The 21,114-nt window shown below is 52.2% G+C and overlaps 2 protein-coding genes across 3 annotated transcripts; both read left to right on the top strand.

The window, feature by feature from the left end:
• Positions 1-368: 368 nt before the first annotated feature.
• LOC129041138 (putative diacylglycerol O-acyltransferase 2-like protein DGAT2L7P) lies at positions 369-5,864 on the top strand. Its single transcript, XM_063668073.1, is given in 7 exon segments — positions 369-500; positions 4,369-4,435; positions 4,438-4,572; positions 5,027-5,103; positions 5,105-5,202; positions 5,345-5,499; positions 5,710-5,864. Coding segments are annotated over 7 exon segments (819 nt in total).
• Positions 5,865-6,648: 784 nt separating this feature from the next.
• On the top strand, positions 6,649-12,742 carry MOGAT3 (monoacylglycerol O-acyltransferase 3). Of its 2 annotated transcripts, XM_054496441.1 has the most exons (7): positions 6,649-6,939; positions 7,170-7,277; positions 7,381-7,451; positions 8,885-9,089; positions 9,335-9,509; positions 11,358-11,560; positions 11,649-12,742. In XM_054496441.1, exons 1-7 carry the CDS (start codon positions 6,831-6,833, stop codon positions 11,801-11,803), a joined length of 1,026 nt encoding a protein of 341 aa, XP_054352416.1. In that variant the 5' UTR covers positions 6,649-6,830; the 3' UTR covers positions 11,804-12,742. The 2 variants fall into 2 exon arrangements, with proteins under 2 accessions (XP_054352416.1, XP_054352417.1); XM_054496442.1 differs by lacking the exon at positions 11,358-11,560.
• Positions 12,743-21,114: the final 8,372 nt, after the last annotated feature.

Here is a 21,114-nt window from a genome sequence, read left to right as displayed (position 1 = left end):
GCTCGTGGCATTGTTGCCATTGAAAACCACGCTGATGTCAGTGTCATACCCTCCAGAAATACTGGCCAGAGGGCTGTGCTGAAGTTTGCTGCTGCCACTGGAGCCACTCTAATCGCTGGCCGCATCGCTCCTGGAAACTTCACTAGCCAGATCCAGGCAGCCTTCCGGGAGTCACGGCTTCTTGTGTTTACTGACCCCAAGGCTGATCAGCAGCCTCTCACAGAGGCATCTTATGTTAACCTACCTACCTTGCGCTGTGTCACACAGATTCTCCTCTGCGCCATGTGGACATTGCCATCCCAAGCAACAACAAGAGAGCTCACTCAGTGGGGTTGATGTGGTGGATGCTGGCTCGGGAAGTTCTGCGCATGCGTGGCACCATTTCCTGTGAACACCCGTGGGAGGTCATGCCTGATCTCTACTTCTACAGAGATCCTGAAGACATTGAAAAAGAAGAGCAGGCTGCTGCTGAAAAGGCTGTGACAAGGAGGAATTTCAGGGTGAATGGACTGCTCCAGCTCCTGAGTTCACTGCTACTCAACCTGAGGTTGCAGACTGGTCTGAAGGCGTGCAGGAGCCCTCTGTGCCTATCCAGCAGTTCCCTACTGAAGACTGGAGCACTCAGCTTGCCATGGAAGACTGGTCTGCATCTCCCACCGCTCAGGCCACTGGATGGTTATGAGCAACCACTGAATGGTCTTAAGCTGTTTTTGCACGAGCTCTTTTTTTTTCTTTTTTTTTTTTTTTTGAGACAGTCTCGCTCTGTCACCCAGGCTGGAGTGCAGTGCTGCAATCTTGGCTCACTGCAGCCACCACCTACCAGGTTCAAGCCGATTCTCCTGCCTCAGCCTCCCAAGTAGCTGGGATTACAGGCGCGTGCCACCACACCCGGCTGATTTTTGTATTTTTAGTAGGGGGTTTCACCACGTTGGCCAGGCTGGTCTCGAACTCCTGACCTCAGGTGATCCACCCACCTCAGCATCCCAAAGTGCTGGGATTACAGGTGTGAGCCACTGCGCCCGGCCCTTGCACAGGCTTTTAAGCAACATGGAAATAAAGTTGATGGAAAATAAACATCAGTTTCTAAATAAATAATAAATAAATAAAAATAAATTAACTGGGCATGGTGGTGCATGCCTGTAGTCCCAGCTACTCAAGAGGCTCAGGTGGGAGGATCACTTGAGCCCAGGAGTTGGAGGCTGCAGTGAGCTATGACTGAGCCACTGCACTCCAGCCTGGGTGACAGGGTGAGACCTTGACTCAAAACATATATATAGGCCGGGTGCGGTGGCTCACGCCTGTAATCCCAGCACTTTGGGAGGCCGAGGCAGGTGGATCACGAGGAGATCGAGACCATCTTGGCTAACACAGTGAAACCCTGTCTCTACTAAAAATATGAAAAATTAGCTGGACATTGTAGCAGGCGCATGTAGTCCCAGCTACTCTGGAGGCTGAGGCAGGAGAATGGCGTGAACCCGGGAGGCAGAGCTTGCAGTGAGCCAAGATTGCACCACTGCACTCCAGCCTGGGCCACAGAGCGAGACTCCGTCTGGAAAAAAAAATCTATCTATGTATCTATCTATCTATCTATCTATCTATCTATCTATCTATCTATCTATCTATACACACACACATCAAACAGGCTTGTTCACCTCTCCTAAGATATCTCTTGCCTCCAACAGCTCACCATCCACATCTAGAATCCTCTTTTTAAAAAATTTATTTATGTTTATTTTTATTTTATTTTATTTTATTTTTGAGACAGAGTCTCGCTCTGTCGCCCAGGCTGGAGTGCAGTGGCGCAATCTCGGCTCACAGCAAGCTCTGCCTCCTGGGTTCACGCCATTCTCCTGCCTCAGCCTCCCGAGTAGCTGGGACTACAGACGCCCGCCACCACGCCCGGCTAATTTTTTTTTTTTTTTTTTTGTATTTTTAGTAGAGAGGGGGTTTCACCGTGTTAGCCAGGATGGTCTCGGTCTCCTGACCTCGTCGTGATCCTCCTGCCTCGGCCTCCCAAAGTGCTGGGATTACAGGCGTGAGCTACTGCGCCCGGCCTATTTTTTATTTTTATATTTATTTATGTTTGAGATGGAGTTTTGCTCTTGTTGCTCAGGCTGGAGTGCGATGGCATGATCTCGGCTCACCGCAACCTCCGCCTCCCGGGTTCAAGTGATTCTCCTGCCTCAGCCTCCTGAGTAGCTAGGATTACAGGCATACGCCACCACACCCGGCTAATTTTGTATTTTTAGTAGAGAAGGGGTTTCTCCATGTTGGTCAGGCTGGTCTCAAACTCCTGACCTCAAGTGATCCACCCGCCTCAGCCTCCCAAAATGCCGGGATTACAGGTGTGAACCACCATGCCCGGCCTTTTTATTTATTTATTTTTTGAGACAGAGTCTTACTCTCTCACCCAGGCTAGAGTGCAGTGGTGCAATCTCAGCAAACTGCAACCTCCACCTCCCGGGCTCAAGCGATTCTCCTGCCTCAGCCTCCTGAGTAGCTGAGACTACAGGCGCCTGCCACCATGCCCAGCTAATTTTAGTATTTTTAGTAGAGACGGGGTTTCACCATGTTGGTCAGGCTGGTCTCGAACTCCTGACCTCAAGTGATCAACCCGCCTCGGTTTCCCAAAGTGCTGGGATTACCAGTGTGAGCCACCGCACCTAGCCTTATCTTTATTTTTTTGAGATGGGGGAGGTCTCACTATGTTGACCAGGCTGGTCTCGAACACCTGGCCTCAAGCGATCCTCCCATCTAGGCCTCCCAAAGTGGTGGAATTACAGGCGTGAGCCACCACACCTGTCCTGGAATCCCTTTTCTTCCTCCTGTCTAGTCTTCAGGGAAAACCTCCTTTAAGGAGCCTTCCTTCCTGCTAGGTGGGGCTGATCACCTGGTTGGTTCCCTTTCCATGGGATTGAGCACCGTTCTGGCCAGACTTTAGAATCCATCTCGCCCTGGGCCTCACTACTCTTGTCCCATGTCCTGTGGATGGCGGCAAGCCGAGTAGGGACAGGAGAAAACACCTCTTGGCAAGCGTCCTCCCACAGAGGCCTACGCTGCTCTTGCAGGTCCTGGGCCTCAGGGACCAGCCCTGATGACTGGCAGGTTTTTGGGCTGTTTTGATTCATGCGGGAGCCCTGCCCTTTGTAGGACACACCATTCAGACCACCTCTTTCCTTCCCAGAGGGTCCTGGTTTCTGTGTTTTGTTTTTTTGGTTGTTGTTTTGTTTTGGGGGGGGGTTTATTTTGCTTTGTTTTTGTTTTTTGAGACAGCCTCTGTTGCCCAGGCTGGAGTGCAGTGGTACAATCATGGCTCCCTACAGTCTCAACCTCCTGGGCTCAAGCAATCCTCCCGCCTCAGCCTCCCAAGTAGCTGAGACTATAGGCATGTGCCACCACACACGACTAATGTTTTTTGATTTTTTTTTTTTTTGGTAGAGATAGGGTCTTGCTTTGTTGCCCCGGCTGGTTGAACTCCTGGGCTCAAGTTATCCTTGGCTTCCCAAAGTGTGCAGGGATTACAGGCCTGAGTTGCCACAACTGACCAGCCCCCGACCTCTGCAGAGTTCAAACACCTCCCCCAGGTGCCGGGCCACACCCCTGGTCATCTCTGTTGGTCCCATTGGTCATAGCCTTGCGAGCCCAGGTAGTGATTCCTTCCCTGGGAGCATGGGGCTCCAGTGTGCAGAGCAGCAAAGGGGGCGGAAATGGGGGCGGGACCAAGGTCAAGGGTCAGGGCTAGCGTGTTGAGCCAAAAGGAGATGTGCTTAAGAAATGGGGATGGCCCCTGTGTGTTGTTCCTCTAGAATATGGTGGCCTCCTCCAGCCTCCTCCAAAGGGGTCTCCAAGTGTTTGCTGTCCCGCAATGGGTCTTCTCCTTCTTAGGGCTTGGTGAGGTCCCAAGGCCTGGGGATCTGGGCAGGGCCCCAGCAGCTGGTGATCTGTTTCCCTTTACCCCAAGGGAGGAGGTGTAGGGAGGGAGTTTGGGAAGCAGGTAGAATGGAAGGGGGCAGAGGGAAGACTTGGGCTTAAACACCTGTACTGTGAGCTCCCCCTGCCCCATCTTCCAGCCCAGGTGCACCTGGCAGCCTGGCTCTTGCATTCCTCGGCTAGGCTTGGATGCTGGCGGTCCTCTACCTGGTCTGGCTCTATTGGGATAGAAACACACCTAGGGCTGGAGGCCGCAGATCTGCCTGGGTTTGCAACTGGGCAGTTTGGAGACATTTCTGTGACTGCTTCCCCCTCTCGGTGAGGACCTGGGCCGTGGGGTGCTGGGTGCGGTTGGGGCTTCAGAATAGACTCTTGGGACCACCATCTCCCAAAGCACAATCTCACTGTTGGGGTGGGGTGCGCCCGTCTGCTCCCCAGCTAGTTAAAACTGCAGAGTTGGACCCCTCCTGGAACTACCTCTTTGACTTCCACCCTCACGGGGTCCTCACGTGGGAGCCTTCACCAACTTCTGCGCAGAGCCCACGGGCTGCTCCTGCCTCTTCCCGGAGCTCCCGCCACACCTGCTCATGCTGCCTTGTTGGTTCCATCTCCTCTTCTTCCGGGACTACATCATGTCAGGTGGTGAGAAGAGGGGGACCTTGCTGCTTTCTCCCGCCCCACCGTCCTCCTCCCAGCGGGCTCTGGGGCCCAGCTCTCCTTTCCCCATGTCCTCTCCACTCTTCTTTCCAAGTCCCAGGCTTTGGCTGGGTGCGGTGGTTCACACCTGTAATCCCAGCACTTTGGGAGGCACAGGCGAGAGGATCGCTTAAGGCCAGGAGTTCAAGACCAGCCTGGGCAACACAGTAAAACCCCATCTCTACACAACAAAAAACAAAAACAAAAATTTAGCCAGGTGTGGTGGTACACACCTGTGGTCCCAGCTACTGGGAGGCTTGAGGTGGGAGGATCACTTGAGTCCTGAAGGTCAAGGATGCAGTGAACCAAGATCAGGCCACTGTACTCCAGCCTGGGCAACAGAGCAAGACTCCGTCCCTAAATAAATAAGTAAATAAGACCCAGGCGTTGGGTCCCCCAGCTTCTGCCCTCCCCCCAGGTTTGGTCTCCTTTGTCAAGGCCCCGCTGCCTCAGGGGTGGCCAGGTGGCCGTCCTGGCCGTGGGAGGGCCCCTGGAGGCGCTGGAGGCAAAACCCGGACAACTGAGCTTGCAGATTCAGAATCAGAAGAGATTCGTTAAGTCAGCTCTGGAACTCGGGTGAGGACCCGAGCGTGACCCGGTGGGGACGCCAGGGCTGCCGGGCTGGGGAGGAGGAGAGTGGCGCCACCCGCGGACCCCGGGGCCAGGAGTCCGCCGCGCTCTGCTCTCCTGCGGCCTCCCTAGTGCCTGTCTTCTCCAGAGAGAATGAGCTCTTCCAGCAGTTCCCGAACCCCCCGAGCTCGTGGGTGCAGAGGGCGCAGGAGGCTCTGCATCCGCTGCTAAGCGTGGCCCTGCCGCTGTTCCTGGGCCGCCGGGGCCTCCCGCTGCCCTTCCGCGCGCCCATCCGCACCGTCGGTGAGCCCCGGCCTCCGCCCAGCGATCCTGGCCCAGGGCCCGCTCCCTCCCGGTCCCGGGTTGGGGCCTCGCCACCCAGACTGGCCTTTGGCCACCGCGCCAGCCCTGAACTCTGTTCCCGCCTATCCCCACGGGCTGAAGGGAGGGAAGGAGGAAGAGAGGAGGAGAACCGGGGATCCCATTCCGGATCGCCTCCCGTCCCGCCCGCAGTGGAGGCGGCGATTCTGGTGCAGCAGAGCCCCCCGCCCAGTCCGGCCCAGGTGGACAAGCTGCAAGCGCGCTACGTGGGGCGACTCACGCAGCTCTTCGAGGAGCACAAGGCGCGCTATGGTGTCCCCGCCGACAGACACCTGGTCCTCACCTAGGCGCGCCCCAACCCCTGGCCTCGCCTGTCCGCTGGGTGACCGCAGGTGGGGAAGTGAAATTAAAGACTGGCGGCCAGGCGCGGTGGCTCACGCCTGTGATCCCAGCACTCTGGGAGGCTGAGGCGGGTGGATCACTTGAGGTCAGGAGTTCGAGACCAGCCTGGCCATCATGGTGAAACCCCGTCTCTATTAAAAATCCAAAAAAAAAAAAAAAAAAAAAAAAAAAAATTAGCCAGACGTGGTGGCGCGCCTGTAATCCTAGCTACTCGGGAGGCTGAGGCAGGAGAATCGTTTGAACCCAGGAGGCGGAGGTTGCAGTGAGCTGAGATCGTGCCACTGCACTCCAGCCTGGGTGACTGAGTGAGACAACGTCTGAAAAAAAAATAAAAAGAAAAGAAAAGAATAAAGTAAAGAAAAGAAAAAGAAAAAAATTAAAGGTGGGAAACAGACCTGCAGCCTGTGTGTGTTTGTGCAGGGCAGGGGAGGTCCAGGCAGGGGTGGTGACCTTGACATTCCTGGAGATGCCCGGACCAGGCCCTGCCCCCCTGACTGGAGGTCAAATAGTCTCAGCAGGGCTCCTGGCCCCTTCCAGCACTTGGGACCCAGTGGGTGGGGCTAGCCAGATCACTCTTGTCCACTCCAACATCAATTCCTGAGGGTGTCACCTCTCCCTTGCACACCGCTTACGCCTCCCAGCCCCACCCAGCAGCCAGCCCAGGCTGGTGACTGACAGGAAGTTCAAAGATCAGGCTGAGAAAAAACCCAGAGACATCTGGGGCTCTGGATCCAAAGATCTCCCCACTCACACACCTAGGGACACACGCTACTCTGGGAGGTGATTTGCAACTTAGCCAGGCCCCCAAGGCTGGGCTCCTGTAGGGAGAAAGTCTGCCCAGGTCCGCATCCAAACCTTCATTGTTTGTCTTCCGGGTTCTGGGATCCTGCTGGAAGAGGGGAGCTTCTGCAATGGGAGTTGCCACAGCCCCGCCACCCCCAACCACTTCCAAAACCCTGCAGAAGCAGCATCTAGAAGCAGTGGGCGCCTACCAATATGTGCTCACTTTCCTCTTCATGGGTGAGAGCGGGGGAGGCGTGGGTGCCTGGGGTCTGTCATGGGAGTAGGGTTTGGAGGGAGAGTGGCTGGGCTGCTGGCTTGCATGACTGAGGACAGTGACCAGGTGACTGGTCTGGGAGAGGGCCAGAGGAGATAGCTGGTTGTTCTGAAGGGGAGGAAGGGAAGGGAGCAGCTGGAGGGAATGATGGAGTTTCAGAAGTCAACTCTTTTCTTTCTCTCCCTTCCCCCAGGCCCTTTCTTCTCCCTTCTTGTCTTTGTCCTCCTCTTCACGTCACTCTGGCCCTTCTCTGTTTTTTACTTGGTGTGGCTCTATGTGGACTGGGACACACCCAACCAAGGTGAGCTCCGGACGGGGACCCAGGTAGCCAGAGATGGTGGGGACATGGGGGGTGAGGGGAGGTGACTCCAGGGGTTCGTCCACCAGTATCTCATTGTCCGCAGGTGGAAGGCGTTCGGAGTGGATAAGGAACCGGGCAATTTGGAGACAACTAAGGGATTATTATCCTGTCAAGGTGATGGGTCACCCTGCAGAAACACTGCTTCCTACCTCTCCCCATCTCCCTCCCACACCTAGGAGCCCTTCCCTGTGTTGGAGCCTGAGCTCCCTGCGCCTAAGCTCAGGCAGTGGGACAGGACATGGATTTTTTTTTTTTTTTTTTTTAGACTGAGTCTCCTGTCACTGAGGCTGGAGTGTAGTGGTGTAATCTCAGCTCATTGCAACCTCCGCCTCCTAGGTTCAAACTATTCTCATGCCTCAGCCTCCCTAGTAGCTGGGATTATAGGCGCCTGCCACCATGCCCAGCTAATTTTTGTAGTTTTAGTAGAGACAGGGTTTCAACATGTTGGCCAGGCTGGTCTCAAACTCCTGGCCTCAAGTGATCCAGCCGCCTCGGCCTCCCAAAGTGCTGGAATTACAGCCATGAGCCACCGCGCCCGGCCTGGGAGTGGATGATGTTCAAGAGTGGGCCCTTGGTGGGGCACCGTGGCTCATGCCTGTAATCCAAGCACTTTGGGAGGCCGAGGTGGGAGGATCGCTTGAGCCCAGGAGTTGGAGGCTGCAGTGAGCCATGATTGTACCACTGTACTCCAGCCTGAGCAACAGAGTGAGATCCTGTCTCTAAAAAAAAAAAAAAAAAGGCAGTTGTGGTGGCTCAAGCCTTTAATCCTAGCACTTTGGGAGGCTGAGGTGGGTGGATCACCTGAGGTCAGGAGTTCAAGACCAGCCTGACCAACATGGAGAAACCCCATCTCTACTAAAAATACAAAACAAATTAGCCAGACATGGTGGCACACGTCTGTAATCCCAGCTACTCTGGAGGCCGAGGCAGGAGAATTGCTTGAACCTGGGAGGCAGAGGTTGTAGTGAGCTGAGATGACACCATTGCACTCCAGTCTGGGCAACAGGAGCAAAACTCTGCCTCAAAAAAAAAAAAGAGAGAGTGGGTGAGGTGGCTCACGCCTGTAATCCCAGCACTGTGGGAGGCCAAGGCGGGCAGATCACGAGGTCAGGAGTTCAAGACCAACCTGGCCAATATGGTGAAACCGCGTCTCTACTAAAAATACAAAAATTAGCTGGGCATAGTTTCGCATGCCTGTAATCCCAGCTACTCGGGAGGCTGAGGCCGGAGAATAGCTTGAGCCGGGACCGAGAGGTGGAGGTTGCAGTGAGCCGAGATCGTGCCGCTGCACTTCAGCTTGGGATACAGCGCAAGACTCTGTCTCAAAAAAAAAAACAAAAACAAAAACAAAAAAAACAAAAAACAAACAAACAAAAACCTGGGCCCTTGACCCTATCCTAAGAACCTTTAACTCGGAACTCTGTTGGGGTGGCCCTTGACCCTATCCTAAGAACCTTTAACTCGGAACTCTGTTGGGGTGGAGGGCCCCTCTTTTCAGCCGGTATCTTGCCTTCCATCCTCCCTTCATCCTGCTCAACACCCCGAAGCTGGTGAAAACGGCGGAGCTGCCGCCGGATCGGAACTACGTGCTGGGCGCCCACCCTCATGGGATCATGTGTACAGGCTTCCTCTGTAATTTCTCCACCGAGAGCAATGGCTTCTCCCAGCTCTTCCCGGGGCTCCGGCCCTGGTTAGCCGTGCTGGCTGGCCTCTTCTACCTTCCAGTCTATCGCGACTACATCATGTCCTTTGGTGAGCCGAGTGCGAGGAGACTCCTGACCAGATGTTCCCCAGCCCCTCTGGGACCCCCCCCCCCATAATAAGTCCTCCACCCAGGACAGGGGCCAGCCTGAGCATTGGCCAGACTTGCAGTGAGCGTTTGGGTAGGCTCCCTGCCTTGGAGATGGGGGTAGGGGGCTTGGAACTAAAGGCTGCGTGAGGGGCGGGGGTGCCGTGGAGGCAGATGGGAACTACTTTCCACCTCCTCCTGCCCACAGGACTCTGTCCGGTGAGCCGCCAGAGCCTGGACTTCATCCTGTCCCAGCCCCAGCTCGGGCAGGCCGTGGTCATCATGGTGGGGGGTGCGCACGAGGCCCTGTATTCAGTCCCCGGGGAGCACTGCCTCACGCTCCAGAAGCGCAAAGGCTTCGTGCGCCTGGCGCTGAGGCACGGGTGAGTGCGCGTGCAGGCCCCACCTGTCAGTTCTCTGCTGGTTTATGCCCTCTCTCAGTCCCCAGACATCCCCCCCTGCAGGGGGGATCTGGGTGCCCAGAGACCAGCGCCGTGCCCTGCACCGAGGCCCACGTGGGCTCTCCAGGGCATGACTCGGTACCAAACATGGGGCCCGCTTACACCAGGCTCCCTCCCACCTCCGTGGAGACAGGACCATAATGCAAATAGCAGGGCCCTCGGTCTCAGAAGCCCTGGCTTCCCTCTCTGACCCCATCTCAAAGGCAAGCCCTTGCACTTGTTTCTTTTTTTGTTATTGTTGTTGAGACGGAGTCTCGCTCTGTCGCCCAGGCTGGAGTGCAATGGCGTGGTCTTGGCTCACTGCAACTTCCGCCTCCCGGGTTCAAATGATTTTCCTGCCTCAGCCTCCCGAGTAGTTGGGATTACAGGCGCCCACCACCACACCGGGCTAATTTTTGTATTTTTAGTAGAGACGGGGTTTCAGCATTTTGGCCAGGCTGATCTCCAATTTCTGGCCTCAAGTGATCCGCCCACCTTGGCCTCCCAAAGTGCTGGGATTATAGGCGTGAGCCACCGTGCCCGGCCGGACTTGTTTCTTTACTTGTGAAGAGGGCTGATACCTACCTTGCCACAATGTTGTTATTGCAAAGACCGAATGAGAAAATGACTATGAGAAGGCCCACTACACAATTGTGTCTCAAGAAATGTGAGTCCCGGCTGGGCGTGGTGGTTCACACCTGCAATCCCAGTGCTTTGGGAGGCCAAGGCAGGAAGATCACTTGAAGCCAGGAGTTCAAGACCAGCCTGGGCAACATAGGGAGACCTCACCTCTACAAAAATAAAAAAAAAATTAGCCAGATGTGGTAGCGCACGCCGAAGTTTCACCTATTCGGGAGGCTGAGGTGGGAGGATGGCTTGAGACGAGGAGGTTGAGGCTGCAGTGAGCTATGATTGCACCACTGCCCTCCAGCCTGGGCAAGAGAGCAAGGCCTTGTCTTTTAGAAAAAATTTTAATTATGTATTTATTTTAAATTTTCTAATTTTTAATTTTTGGAGATGGAGTCTTGCTCTGTCGCCCAGGCTGGAGTGCAGTGGTGTGATCTCGGCTCACTGCAACCTCCACCTCCTGAGTTCAAGCAGTTCTCCTGTCTCAGCCTCCGAAGTACCTGGAACTACAGGTGCACATCACCACGTCTGGCTAATTTTTGTATTTTTAGTGGAGATGGGGTTTCACCATATTGGTCAGGGTGGTCTCGAACTCCTGACCTCAGGTGATCCACCCACCTCAGCCTCCCAAAGTATTGGGATTACAGGCATGAGCCACTGCACCCAGCCTATTTATTTTTTGAGACAGAGTCTCACTCTGTCACCCAGACTGAAGTGCAGTGGTGTGATCTTAGCTCACTGCAACCTCTGCCTCCCAGGTTCAAGCGATTCTTGTGCCTCAGCCTCTGTAGTAGCTGGAATTACAGGTACGCACCTCCACACCTGGCTAATTTTTATCTTTTTGCAGAGACGGGGGTTTCACCATGTTGGCCAGGCTGGTCTCCAACTCCTGACCTCAAACGATCCTCCCGCTGTGGCCTCCCAAAGTGCTGGGATTACAGGTGTGGTTAGCCACAAGACCTTCTCTCTAAAACAAAGAAAAAGAAAGAGAAAGAAATGTGAGTCCTGTCTTCTAGATCTTTCTTTGTAGCCATAGTCATGTGCCTTGAATGACCCTGGGAGGTAGCATCTGGACATGGTGGGAGGGACTTGTAGCCCCTGGGGGTGCCCATCTCAGAGCAGGCCAGCAGCCTGAGCCCCCTCTTCTCTCTTGCTCCTTCCCAGGGCGTCCCTGGTGCCCGTGTACTCCTTTGGGGAGAATGACATCTTTAGACTGAAGGCTTTTGCCACAGGCTCCTGGCAGCATTGGTGCCAGCTCACCTTCAAGAAGCTCATGGGCTTCTCTCCTTGCATCTTCTGGGGTCGCGGTCTCTTCTCAGCCACCTCCTGGGGTCTGCTGCCCTTTGCTGTGCCCATCACCACTGTGGGTGAGTGCCCACCTCCGGGGGGACGGCCACCAGCAGCTGCGTGGGCATCAGGGATCCTTCGCCCACCTATGTCTCCCTCTCCCTGCAGTGGGCCGCCCCATCCCTGTCCCCCAGTGCCTCCACCCCACCGAGGAGGATGTCAATCACTATCATGCCCTCTACATGACGGCCCTGGAGCAGCTCTTCGAGGAGCACAAGGAAAGCTGTGGGGTCCCCGCTTCCACCTGCCTCACCTTCATCTAGGCCTGGCCGCAGCCTTTCGCTGAGCCCCCCAGCCCAAGGCACTGAGACCTCCACCCACTGTGGACTCCATGCCTCCAATAAAAGGTAGTTCTGGGCCCAGCGCAATGCCTCACGCCTGTGATCCCAGCACTTTGGGAGGCCAAGGTGGGAGGATCGTTTTGAGCCCAGGAGTTGAAGACCAGCCTGGGCAACATAATGAGACTTCATTTCTACAAAAATTAAAAAATAATGTTGTTAATTAGCCGGGCATGGTGGCATGTGCCTGTAATCCCAGCTACTTGGGAGGCTGAGGCAGGAGACTAGCTTGAACCCAGGAGGCAGAGGTTGCAGCGAGCTGAGATCGCACCACAGTACTCCAGCCTGGACAACACAGCAAGACTCAATCTCAGAAAAAAAAAAAAAAAAAAAAAAAAGATTGTTAAAGCTATAGTAGGCTGGGCGTGGTGGCTCATGCCCGTAATCCCAACACTTTGGGAAGCCGAGGCAGGTGGATCACCTGAGGTCATGAGTTCAAGACCAGCCTGGCCAAAATGGCAAAACCTCCTCGCTACTAAAAATACAAAAATTAGCTGGGCATGGTGGCTCATGCCTATGATCCCAGCTACTTGGGAGGCTGAGGCAGGAGAATCACTTGAACCCAGGAGGCAGAGGTTGCAGTGAGCCGAGATCACACCACTGCACTCCAGTCTGGGCAACAGAGCGAGATTCCATCTCAAAAAAAAAAAATGTTGTAAAAGCTATAATCGTTCTGGAAGTGAACATGGCCAGGCATGACCCACCCCCATCCTGATGTGCTACAAAGCTGCTGCCTTAGATTGGGTATCAGGACCCTGAACTGTCCTTCCAGTGAGAGTTCAGTCTGTGGCATGACCTTGGACAAGCCTCTTCCTTTTGCCTGTTTACTTCTTTGTCTGTAAATAAAGGCATCTGCTTAGCAAAAAGCTGTTGGGCATTGGGATGGAGTTGGGAGGGAGGATGCGTGGAGAGGCAGGCTTTGTAGAGTGAGCAGGATTTAGGTGGAGGTGAAGTTAGGGTAGATGGCGGAATTCCAAAAGCTAAAGGTAAGAGCAGTCAAGGGCACTTAACAGGACGGGGAAATGATACCATCCCCAGGGAAGGAAAGATAGAATTAAGAACACAGCTTATGGCCGGACGCTGTGGCTCACGCCTGTAATCCCAGCACTTTGGGAGGCCAAGGCAACTGAATCAAGAGGTCAAGAGATCAAGACCATCCTGGCCAACATGGTGAAACCCTGCCTCTACTAAAAATACAAAAATTAGCTGGGTGTGGTGGTGCTCTCCTGTAGACCCAGCTACTCAGGAGGCTGAGGCAGGAGAATTGCTTGAACCCGGGAAGCGGAGGTTGTGGTGAGCCGATATCGCACTACTGCACTCCAGCCTGGGCAACAAGAGTGAAACTCCAGCTGAAAAAAAAAAGAAAGAAAAAAGAAAAACACTAGAAATTAGCCAGGTGTGATGGCTTATGATTGTCATCCCAGCTCCTTAGGAGGTAGAGGTGGGAGACTCTCTTGAGCCTAGGAAGTCAAGGCTGCAGTGAGCCGAGATCGTGCCACTGCACTCCAGCCTGGGTAACAAAGCGAGACCCGTCTCAAACAAACAAACAGACAAACAAAAAGAGCCCTGGGGTGGTCACAGCATCCTCTGACTTCGGTCAATCCTATTTGCTGGCTGGCTTTGTGTATCCAGGACTTCATCAAGAATAACTCATTGAAATGTAATTGGAATGTCCTATATTTGCTTCCACCATCCTATAAAATCTATTTGTGGGAAGAATTTTCCCTTTATTGGATGAAAATCTGGGCAGTCCCACGACTTCCCTGGGTGATTCTCAGATAATAAGAATTTCATTGTAATCTCAGATAATAAGATTCTCAGATAATAAGATTCTCATTTTAAGTTCGAACATAGAAATGTTTCGTTCAGGCCAGGCACAGTGGCTCACGCCTATAAGCCCAGCACTTTAGGAGGCCAAGGCAGGAGGATCACCTGAGACCAGGAGTTCAAGACCAGCCTGGCCAACATAGTGAAACCCCGTTTCTACCAAAAATACAAAAATTAGCCGGGCATAGTGACAGGTGTCTGTAATCCCAACTACTCTGGAGGTTGAGGCAGGAGAATCGCTTGAACCCGGAGGCAGATGTTGCAGTGAGCCGAGATTGCACCGCTGCACTCCAGCCTGGGCGACAGAGTGAGACTGTGTCAAAAAATAAAAATAAATAAAAATAAAAATAAATCAGCTCTGGGTTTGAGCAACCTCGGCCTGGATACCCTTGGAGTTCAGGCAGGCCTCGACGTAGCCACTTGTCCTTCCCTCTTTCCTGCCGTGGGAGCAGCCAATCAGTCACAATCCGGCCAATAGATTTCTCCAGTGGGCACATTTTCCAGACACTGGGGATGGGCCAGGTATGGTAGTATGCATCTGTCATCCCAGAGTTTGAGAAGCCAACGTGGGAGGATCGCTTGAGGCCAGGAGTTACAGGCTGAGCCAAGATTGCACCACAGCACCAGCCTGGGCAACAGAGCAAAACCCGTCTTTTATTTATTTTATTTTATTTATTTTACATTTTATTTTATTTTATTTTATTTATTTTATTTTATTTTATATTTTATTTTATTTTATTTTATTTTATTTTATTTTATTTTATTTTATTTTAATTTTGAGACAGAGTCTCGCTCTGTCGCCCCAGCTGGAGTGCAGTGGCGCGATCTCCGCTGACTGCAAGCTCCGCCTCCCGGGTTCACGCCATTCTCCTGGCTCAGCCTCCCAAGTAGCTGGGACTACAGGCGCCCGCCACCAGGCCTGGCTAATTTTTTGTATTTTTTTTTTTTAGTAGAAATGGGGTTTCACCGTGTTTGCCAGGATGGTCTCGATTTCCTGACCTCGTGATCCGCCCGCCTCGGCCTCCCAAAGTGCTGGGGTTACAGGCGTGAGCCACCAAGCCCGGCCCAAAATCCGTCTTTTAAAAAAGAGGAAGAAGGAACAGCGTTCGCAGCTTTATGAGCTCTTTCGGGGCTATTCTCTCCTGCCATCCTCCATGTGGATGGAGGATTCTACACAGAAGGCAAATCTGTCCCTCTCTTGCTTGAAGTCCTTGGGGGCTAGCCAGCCTCTGCCTACAGGCTGGGTCCAAGGTGCAGCCCCACCCAGGGCAGACGACCCAGAACTGCTTGTTCTTGCAAACCAGGCTGTGTTTCAGCCCTGGGCTTTACTCAGGCTGTCCCCTCACACCTGAGGGACCCAGCCCCTCTTATCTGGAAGGGGACTTTCAAGACTCAGTTTAGGTTCCATTTCCAAGACACCTTCCCCGACCTGCCAACCTGCCAGGCTGGTCCAGGGCCCTCCTCGCCATCCCCATAGCTCTGCTTAAAGATCTCTCACTACCTTCTCCAGCCTGGCCAACATGGTGAAAACCCATCTTTACTAAAAATACAAAAATTAGCTGGGCATGGTGACAGGTGCCCTGATCCCAGCTACTTGGGAGGCTGGGGCAGGAGAACCACTTGAACCCAGGAGGTGAAGTTTGCAGTGAGCAGAGATTGCGCCACTGCACTCCAGCCTGGATGACAGAGTGAGACTCCATCTCAAAAACAAAAAGATCTATCACGACCTTCTGTGTTTTTTTGTTTGTTCTGTTATTTTGTTGTTTTTTTTTTGACACAGGGTCTAGCTTTGTCACCCAGGCTGGAGTGCAGTGGTTCCACCATGTTGCCCAGGCTGGTCTCGAACTACTGGACTGGGACGATCCTCCCACCTTGGCCTCCCAAAGTGCTGGGATTACAGGTGTGAGCCACTGCACCTGGCCCTCTGTGTTGCTTTAAAACAGCAATTTATCCAAAAATTAAATAACTTGAGCATCAGTAAGAAAGGCAACTGCAGGCTGGGCGTGGTAGCTCACACCTGTAATCCCAGCACTTTGTGAGGCCAAGGCAGGCGGATCACGAGATCAAGAGATCGAGACCATCCTGGCCAAAATGGTGAAACCCTGTCTCTACTAAAAATACAAAAATCAGCTGGGCGTAGTTGTGTGCGCCTGTAGTCTCAGCTACTCGGAAGGCTGAGGCAAGAGAATCACTTGAACCCAGGAGGCGGAGGTTGCAGTGAGCCGAGATCGTGCCACTGCACTCCAGCCTGGTGACAGAATGAGACTCTGTCTGGAAAAAAAAAAAAAGGCAACTGCATTGGATTGAAACACATTAAAAATGTTTCAATCCATGGGTTCTTTTTTTTTTTTGAGACAGAGTCTGGCTTTGTTGCCCAGGCTGGAGTGCAGTGGCACAATCTCGGCTCACTGCAACCTCCGCCTCCTGGGTTCAAGCAATTCTCCTGCCTCAGCCTCCCGAGTAGCTGGGACTACAGGGATGTGCCACCACACCCAGATAATTTTGGTATTTTTTGTGGAGACGGGGTTTCACCATGATGGCCAGGCTGGTCTCGAATTCCTGGCCTCAAGCGATCCACCTGCCTTGGCCTCCCAAAGTGTTGGGATTACAAGAGTGAGCTACCGTGCCCGGCCAACAAGAGTGAAGAGGCTGACCAACATGGCGAAACCCTGTCTCTACTAAAAATACAAAATTAGCCGGGTGTGGTGGTGCATGCCTGTAATCCGAGCTACTCGGGAGGCTGAAGCAGGAGAATCACTTGAACCCGAGAGGCAGAAGTTGCGGTGAGCCGAGATTGTGCCATTGCGCTCCAGCCTGGACAACAAGAGCGAAACTCCGTCTCAAAAAAAAAATATCTATATATCTATATATCTATATATCTATATATATATATATATATATATATATATCTCAAAGTTTTGGAATCTGGGACGTCCAAGATCAAAGCACCAGCCGACATGGCGTCTGGAGAGGGTCCACTTCATCACGTGTGTCATCTTCTCGCCCTAACCTCACACGGAGAAGAGAAGAGGGTCTCTCTCAGGTCTCTTTTTTAAGATCACTGTGCTATTATCTATATATCCATTTATAGATCCTATATATAGGTCCGAGGTTCTTGGCTCATAACTCCCAAAGCCCTTGTTATTTCCTAAGTAACTAAAACAATCGGCCCTTCTCTTGTTAGAGTAGTTGGCCTATGTCCTCAATTCCCGAAGCAACTTCGGAACAGCTTCAGAGCGATAAAAGTGAAAGACGGTCTTTTGTTAGAACATGGGGGCACTTTTGGCCTCAGAAGCAGGCTTCAGAAAACACAATCTCTCTGTCTCTGACCTCCTCCTGGCCTCCTCTCTCCTGCTCCTTTTTCTCACCTAGGCAGGCCATAGAAACTAAAAATATACTGGAATCTTCTTCCCCTGCCGTTCTGTCTGAAGCTGGTTATTAAGAGATGCTCTGACCTACCTTGTCTGCTTGTGGGTCATGAGACCCTCATTTCAGAAGGGGTCCTGCCCCATCCCCTGGAGGAAGGAAAACTACACAGAGAGGCCGAGGGGAATCTGAACAGACAGGACTGGCTGGGCTTCCCCACTCGGTCTGTTAGTATTAGGTGGTACACTTTTTGTCCAATCACATTTCTTTCTTTTTTTTTTGAGACGGAGTTTTGCTCTTGTTGTCCAGGCTGGAGTGCAATGGCACGATCTCGGCTCACCACAACCTCTGCCTCCCAGGTTCAAGCAATTCTGCCTCAGCCTCCCGAGTAGCTGGGATTACAGGCATGCACCACCACACCCGGCTAATTTTGTACTTTTAGTAGAGACGGGGTTTCTCCATGTTGGTCAGGCTGGTCTCGAACTCCCGACCTCTAGTGATCCGCCCACCTTGGCCTCCCAAAGTGCTGGGATTACAGGCGTGAGCCACCACGCCCCAGCTTCAAATCACACTTCTACACCGGTGTCAATCATCCCTATCCAACGAAGCCCCTGTAAAAGGCCCAAGGACTGGGTTTGGAAAACTTCTGGATAGGTGAGAATGTGGAGGTTCTTGGAGGGTGGCGCACTCTGGGAGGACATGGAGTTCCAAACCCCACTCCCCATGCCTCACCCTAGGCATGTCTTCATCTGTATAGTTTCGTTTTGTTTTCTTTTTTCTGAGACAGGGTCTCGCTCTGTCACCCAGGCTGAAATGCAGCCTCTGCCTCCCAGGTTCAAGCAATCCTCCTGCCTCAGCCTCCCAAGTAGCTGGGATTACAGGCATGTGCCAACATGCCTGGTTAATTTTTGTATTTTTAATACAAAATTTTTAATAGAGGTTTGGGGTTTGGCCATGTTGGCTAGGCTGGTCTTGAACTCCTGGCCTCAAGTGATCTTCCTGTCTTGGTCTCCCAAAGGGCTGGGATTACAGGCATGAGCCCAGCCCTGTTTTTGTTTGTTTGTTTGGTTTTGTTTTTGAGACAGGCTGTCACTCTGTCTCTCAGGCTGGAGTGCAGTGGCACCATCACAGCTCACTGCAACCTCCACCTCCCTGGCCCAGGTGATCCTCCTGCTTCAGCCTCTCAAGTAGCTGGGACTATAGGCTTGCACCACCATGCCCGGCTAATTTTTTTGTATTTTTTGTACAGACAGGCTTTCACCATGTTGTACAAGCTGGTCTCGAACTCCTGAGTTCAAGTAATCCTTCCTCCTTGGCCTCCCAAAGTGCTAGGATTACAGACTTCAGCCACTGCCTCCGACCAATCTGTATCCTTTGTTTTTGTTTGTTTGTTTGTTCATTTTATTTATTTATTTTTAGAGATGGAGTCTTGCTATGTTGCCCAGGCTGGTCTCAAACTCCTAGCCTCAAGCAGTCCTCCCACCTCAGCCTCCCAAAGTGCTGAGATTACAGGCATGAGTCACCACACCTGGCCCATCTGTATCCTTTGTAATATCCTTTATAATAAACAGGTGAATATAAGTGAGTGATTCTCTCTGCGTTCTGTGAGCCGTGCTAGCAAATTAATTGAACCCAACATGGGGTCATAGGACCCCAGTATATAGCCGGTCAGTCAGAAGTGCAGGTAGAATAACCTGAGGCTTGTGAGTGGCATTGGTAGTGGGGGACAGTCTTGTGGGACTGAGCCTCCACCTGTGGGATCTATCACTACCTCCAGGTAGTGTCCAGATTGAACTGGATTGAAAGACACCGGCTGCAGAATTGATTGCTTACTTGGTGTGTGGGGAAAAAAACCCCACACATTTGGCCACAAGATTCTTTTTTTTTCTTTCCCTTCCTTCCTTTTTCCTTCCTTCCCTTCTTCCTCTCCCCCTCCCCTCCCTCTCTTTCTCTCTTTTCTTTTTTCCTTTCTTTCTCTCTTTTCACTGAATCTCGCTCTGTTACCCACGTTGGAGTGCAATGGTGGGATCTCGGCTCACTGCAACCTCCTCCTACTGAGTTCAAGCAATTCTTCTGTCTCAATTTCCCGAGTACCTGGGATTACAGTGTATGCCACCACGCCCAGCTAATGTTTTTTTGTTTTGTTTTGTTTTGTTTTGTTTTTGTTTTTGTTTTCTGAGATGGAGTCTCACTCTGTTGCCCAGGCTGGAGTGCAATGGCCCAAACTTGGCTCACTGCAACCTCCACCTCCCGGGTTCAAGCGATTCTCCTGCCTCAGCCTTCCGAGTAGCTGAGGCTATGGGCGCACACCACCACACCCAGCTAAATTTTGTATTTTTAGTAGAGACAGGGTTTCACCATGTTGGCCAAGATAGTCTTGAACTCCTGATCTCGTGATCCACCCGCCTTGGCCTCCCAAAGTGCTGGGATTACAGGTGTAAGCCACTGCACCCAGCCTGGCTAATTTTTGTAATTTTAATAGTGATGGGTTTTCACCATGTTGGCCAGGCTGGTCTCGTATTCTTGATCTCAAGCAATCTGCCTGCCTCAGCCTCCCAAAGTGCTGGGATTACAGGTGTGAGCCACTGTGCCCAGCCTTAATTTTCTTTTAATCTGTACATTTCGTCTCCATCTCTCTCTGTCTCTTCTTCCAACTTATTTGTGAAAGAAATGAGATTGTCCTGTAAATTTTCACTGCAACCTCCACCTCCCAGGTTTAGCTATTCTCCTGCCTCAGCCTCCCAATTAGCTGGGATTACAGGTGTGCCCCACCACGCTCAGCTAATTTTTGTATTTTTAGTAGAGACGGAGTTTTGCCATGTTGGCCAAGCTAGTCTCGAGTGATCCACCCGTCTCAGCCTCCCAAAGTGCTGGGATTACAGACATGAGCCACCACACCTGGCTAAAACTATATATATTTATCATATACAAAGTGATGCTTTGAAATATGTATTCTCGGGCCAGGCAAGGTGGCTCACGCCTGCAATCCCAGCATTTTGGGAGGCCGAGGCGGGCAGATCACAAGGTCAGGAGATCGAGACCATCCTGGCTAACACGGTGAAACCCCGTCTCTACTAAAAATACAAAAAATTAGCCGGGCATGGTGGCGGGCGCCTTGTAGTCCCAGCTACTCGAGAGGCTGAGGCAGGAGAATGGCGTGAACCCAGGAGGCATGAGCCACCGTGCCCAGCCCAAAACAGTGTATTTTTAATAGCCAGCTAAAGTGAGCTACTTGTAAGAAGAAGTGGAATTAACCAGGCCCTGAGAAGATGACAATAATGCTTGCTGAATAAATGAACAGACATTGTAGCTAGTATTGGTTTATGTGCATGAGAAAGAGGAAGCTGACGATTGGGGAGCACAGATGTGAAACTTCACGTACATCTAAGCACGCTAGTCACACTTCTAACCTTCAGAAGTATAGTGTGAGGCTGGGCTATGGATTGGTTTGGGATTAGGATACTAGGAATCAGGGTGCACAGTGGCTCATGCCTGTAATACCAGCATTTTGGGAGGCCCAGGTAGGTGGATCACTTGAGATCAGGTGATGATCAACATGATGAAACCCTGTCTCTACATAAAAAAAAAATAGAAAAAAAAAGCTGGGTGTGGTGGCGGGTGCCTGTAATCCCAGCTACCTGGGAAGCTAAGGCAGGAGAATTGCTTGAACCCGGGAGGCAGAGGTTGCCATGAACTGAGATCCCACCACCATGGCACTCCAGCCTGGGGGACAGAGGGACAGAGGGAGACTCTGTCTCAAAAAAAAAAAAAAAAAAAAAAAACGAAACAGGCCGAGAAGCCAAGGCAGGCAGATCACTTGAGGTCAGGAGTTTGAGACCAGCCTGGCCAACATGGTGAAACCCCATCTCTACTAAAAATACAAAAAAATTAGCTGGATGTGATCTCAGCTACTCAGAAACCTGAGGCAGGAGGATGGCTTGAACCTGGGAGGCAAAGGTTGCAGTGAGCCAAGATGGCACCACTGCACTCCAGCCCGGGCAACAGAGTGAGATTCCGTTTAAAAACAAAAACAAAACAAACAA

Source organism: Pongo pygmaeus, chromosome 6 (assembly GCF_028885625.2).
Source record: "Pongo pygmaeus isolate AG05252 chromosome 6, NHGRI_mPonPyg2-v2.0_pri, whole genome shotgun sequence".
Lineage (NCBI taxonomy): Eukaryota > Metazoa > Chordata > Mammalia > Primates > Hominidae > Pongo > Pongo pygmaeus.
This window is presented reverse-complemented; position numbering and strand designations above follow the sequence as displayed.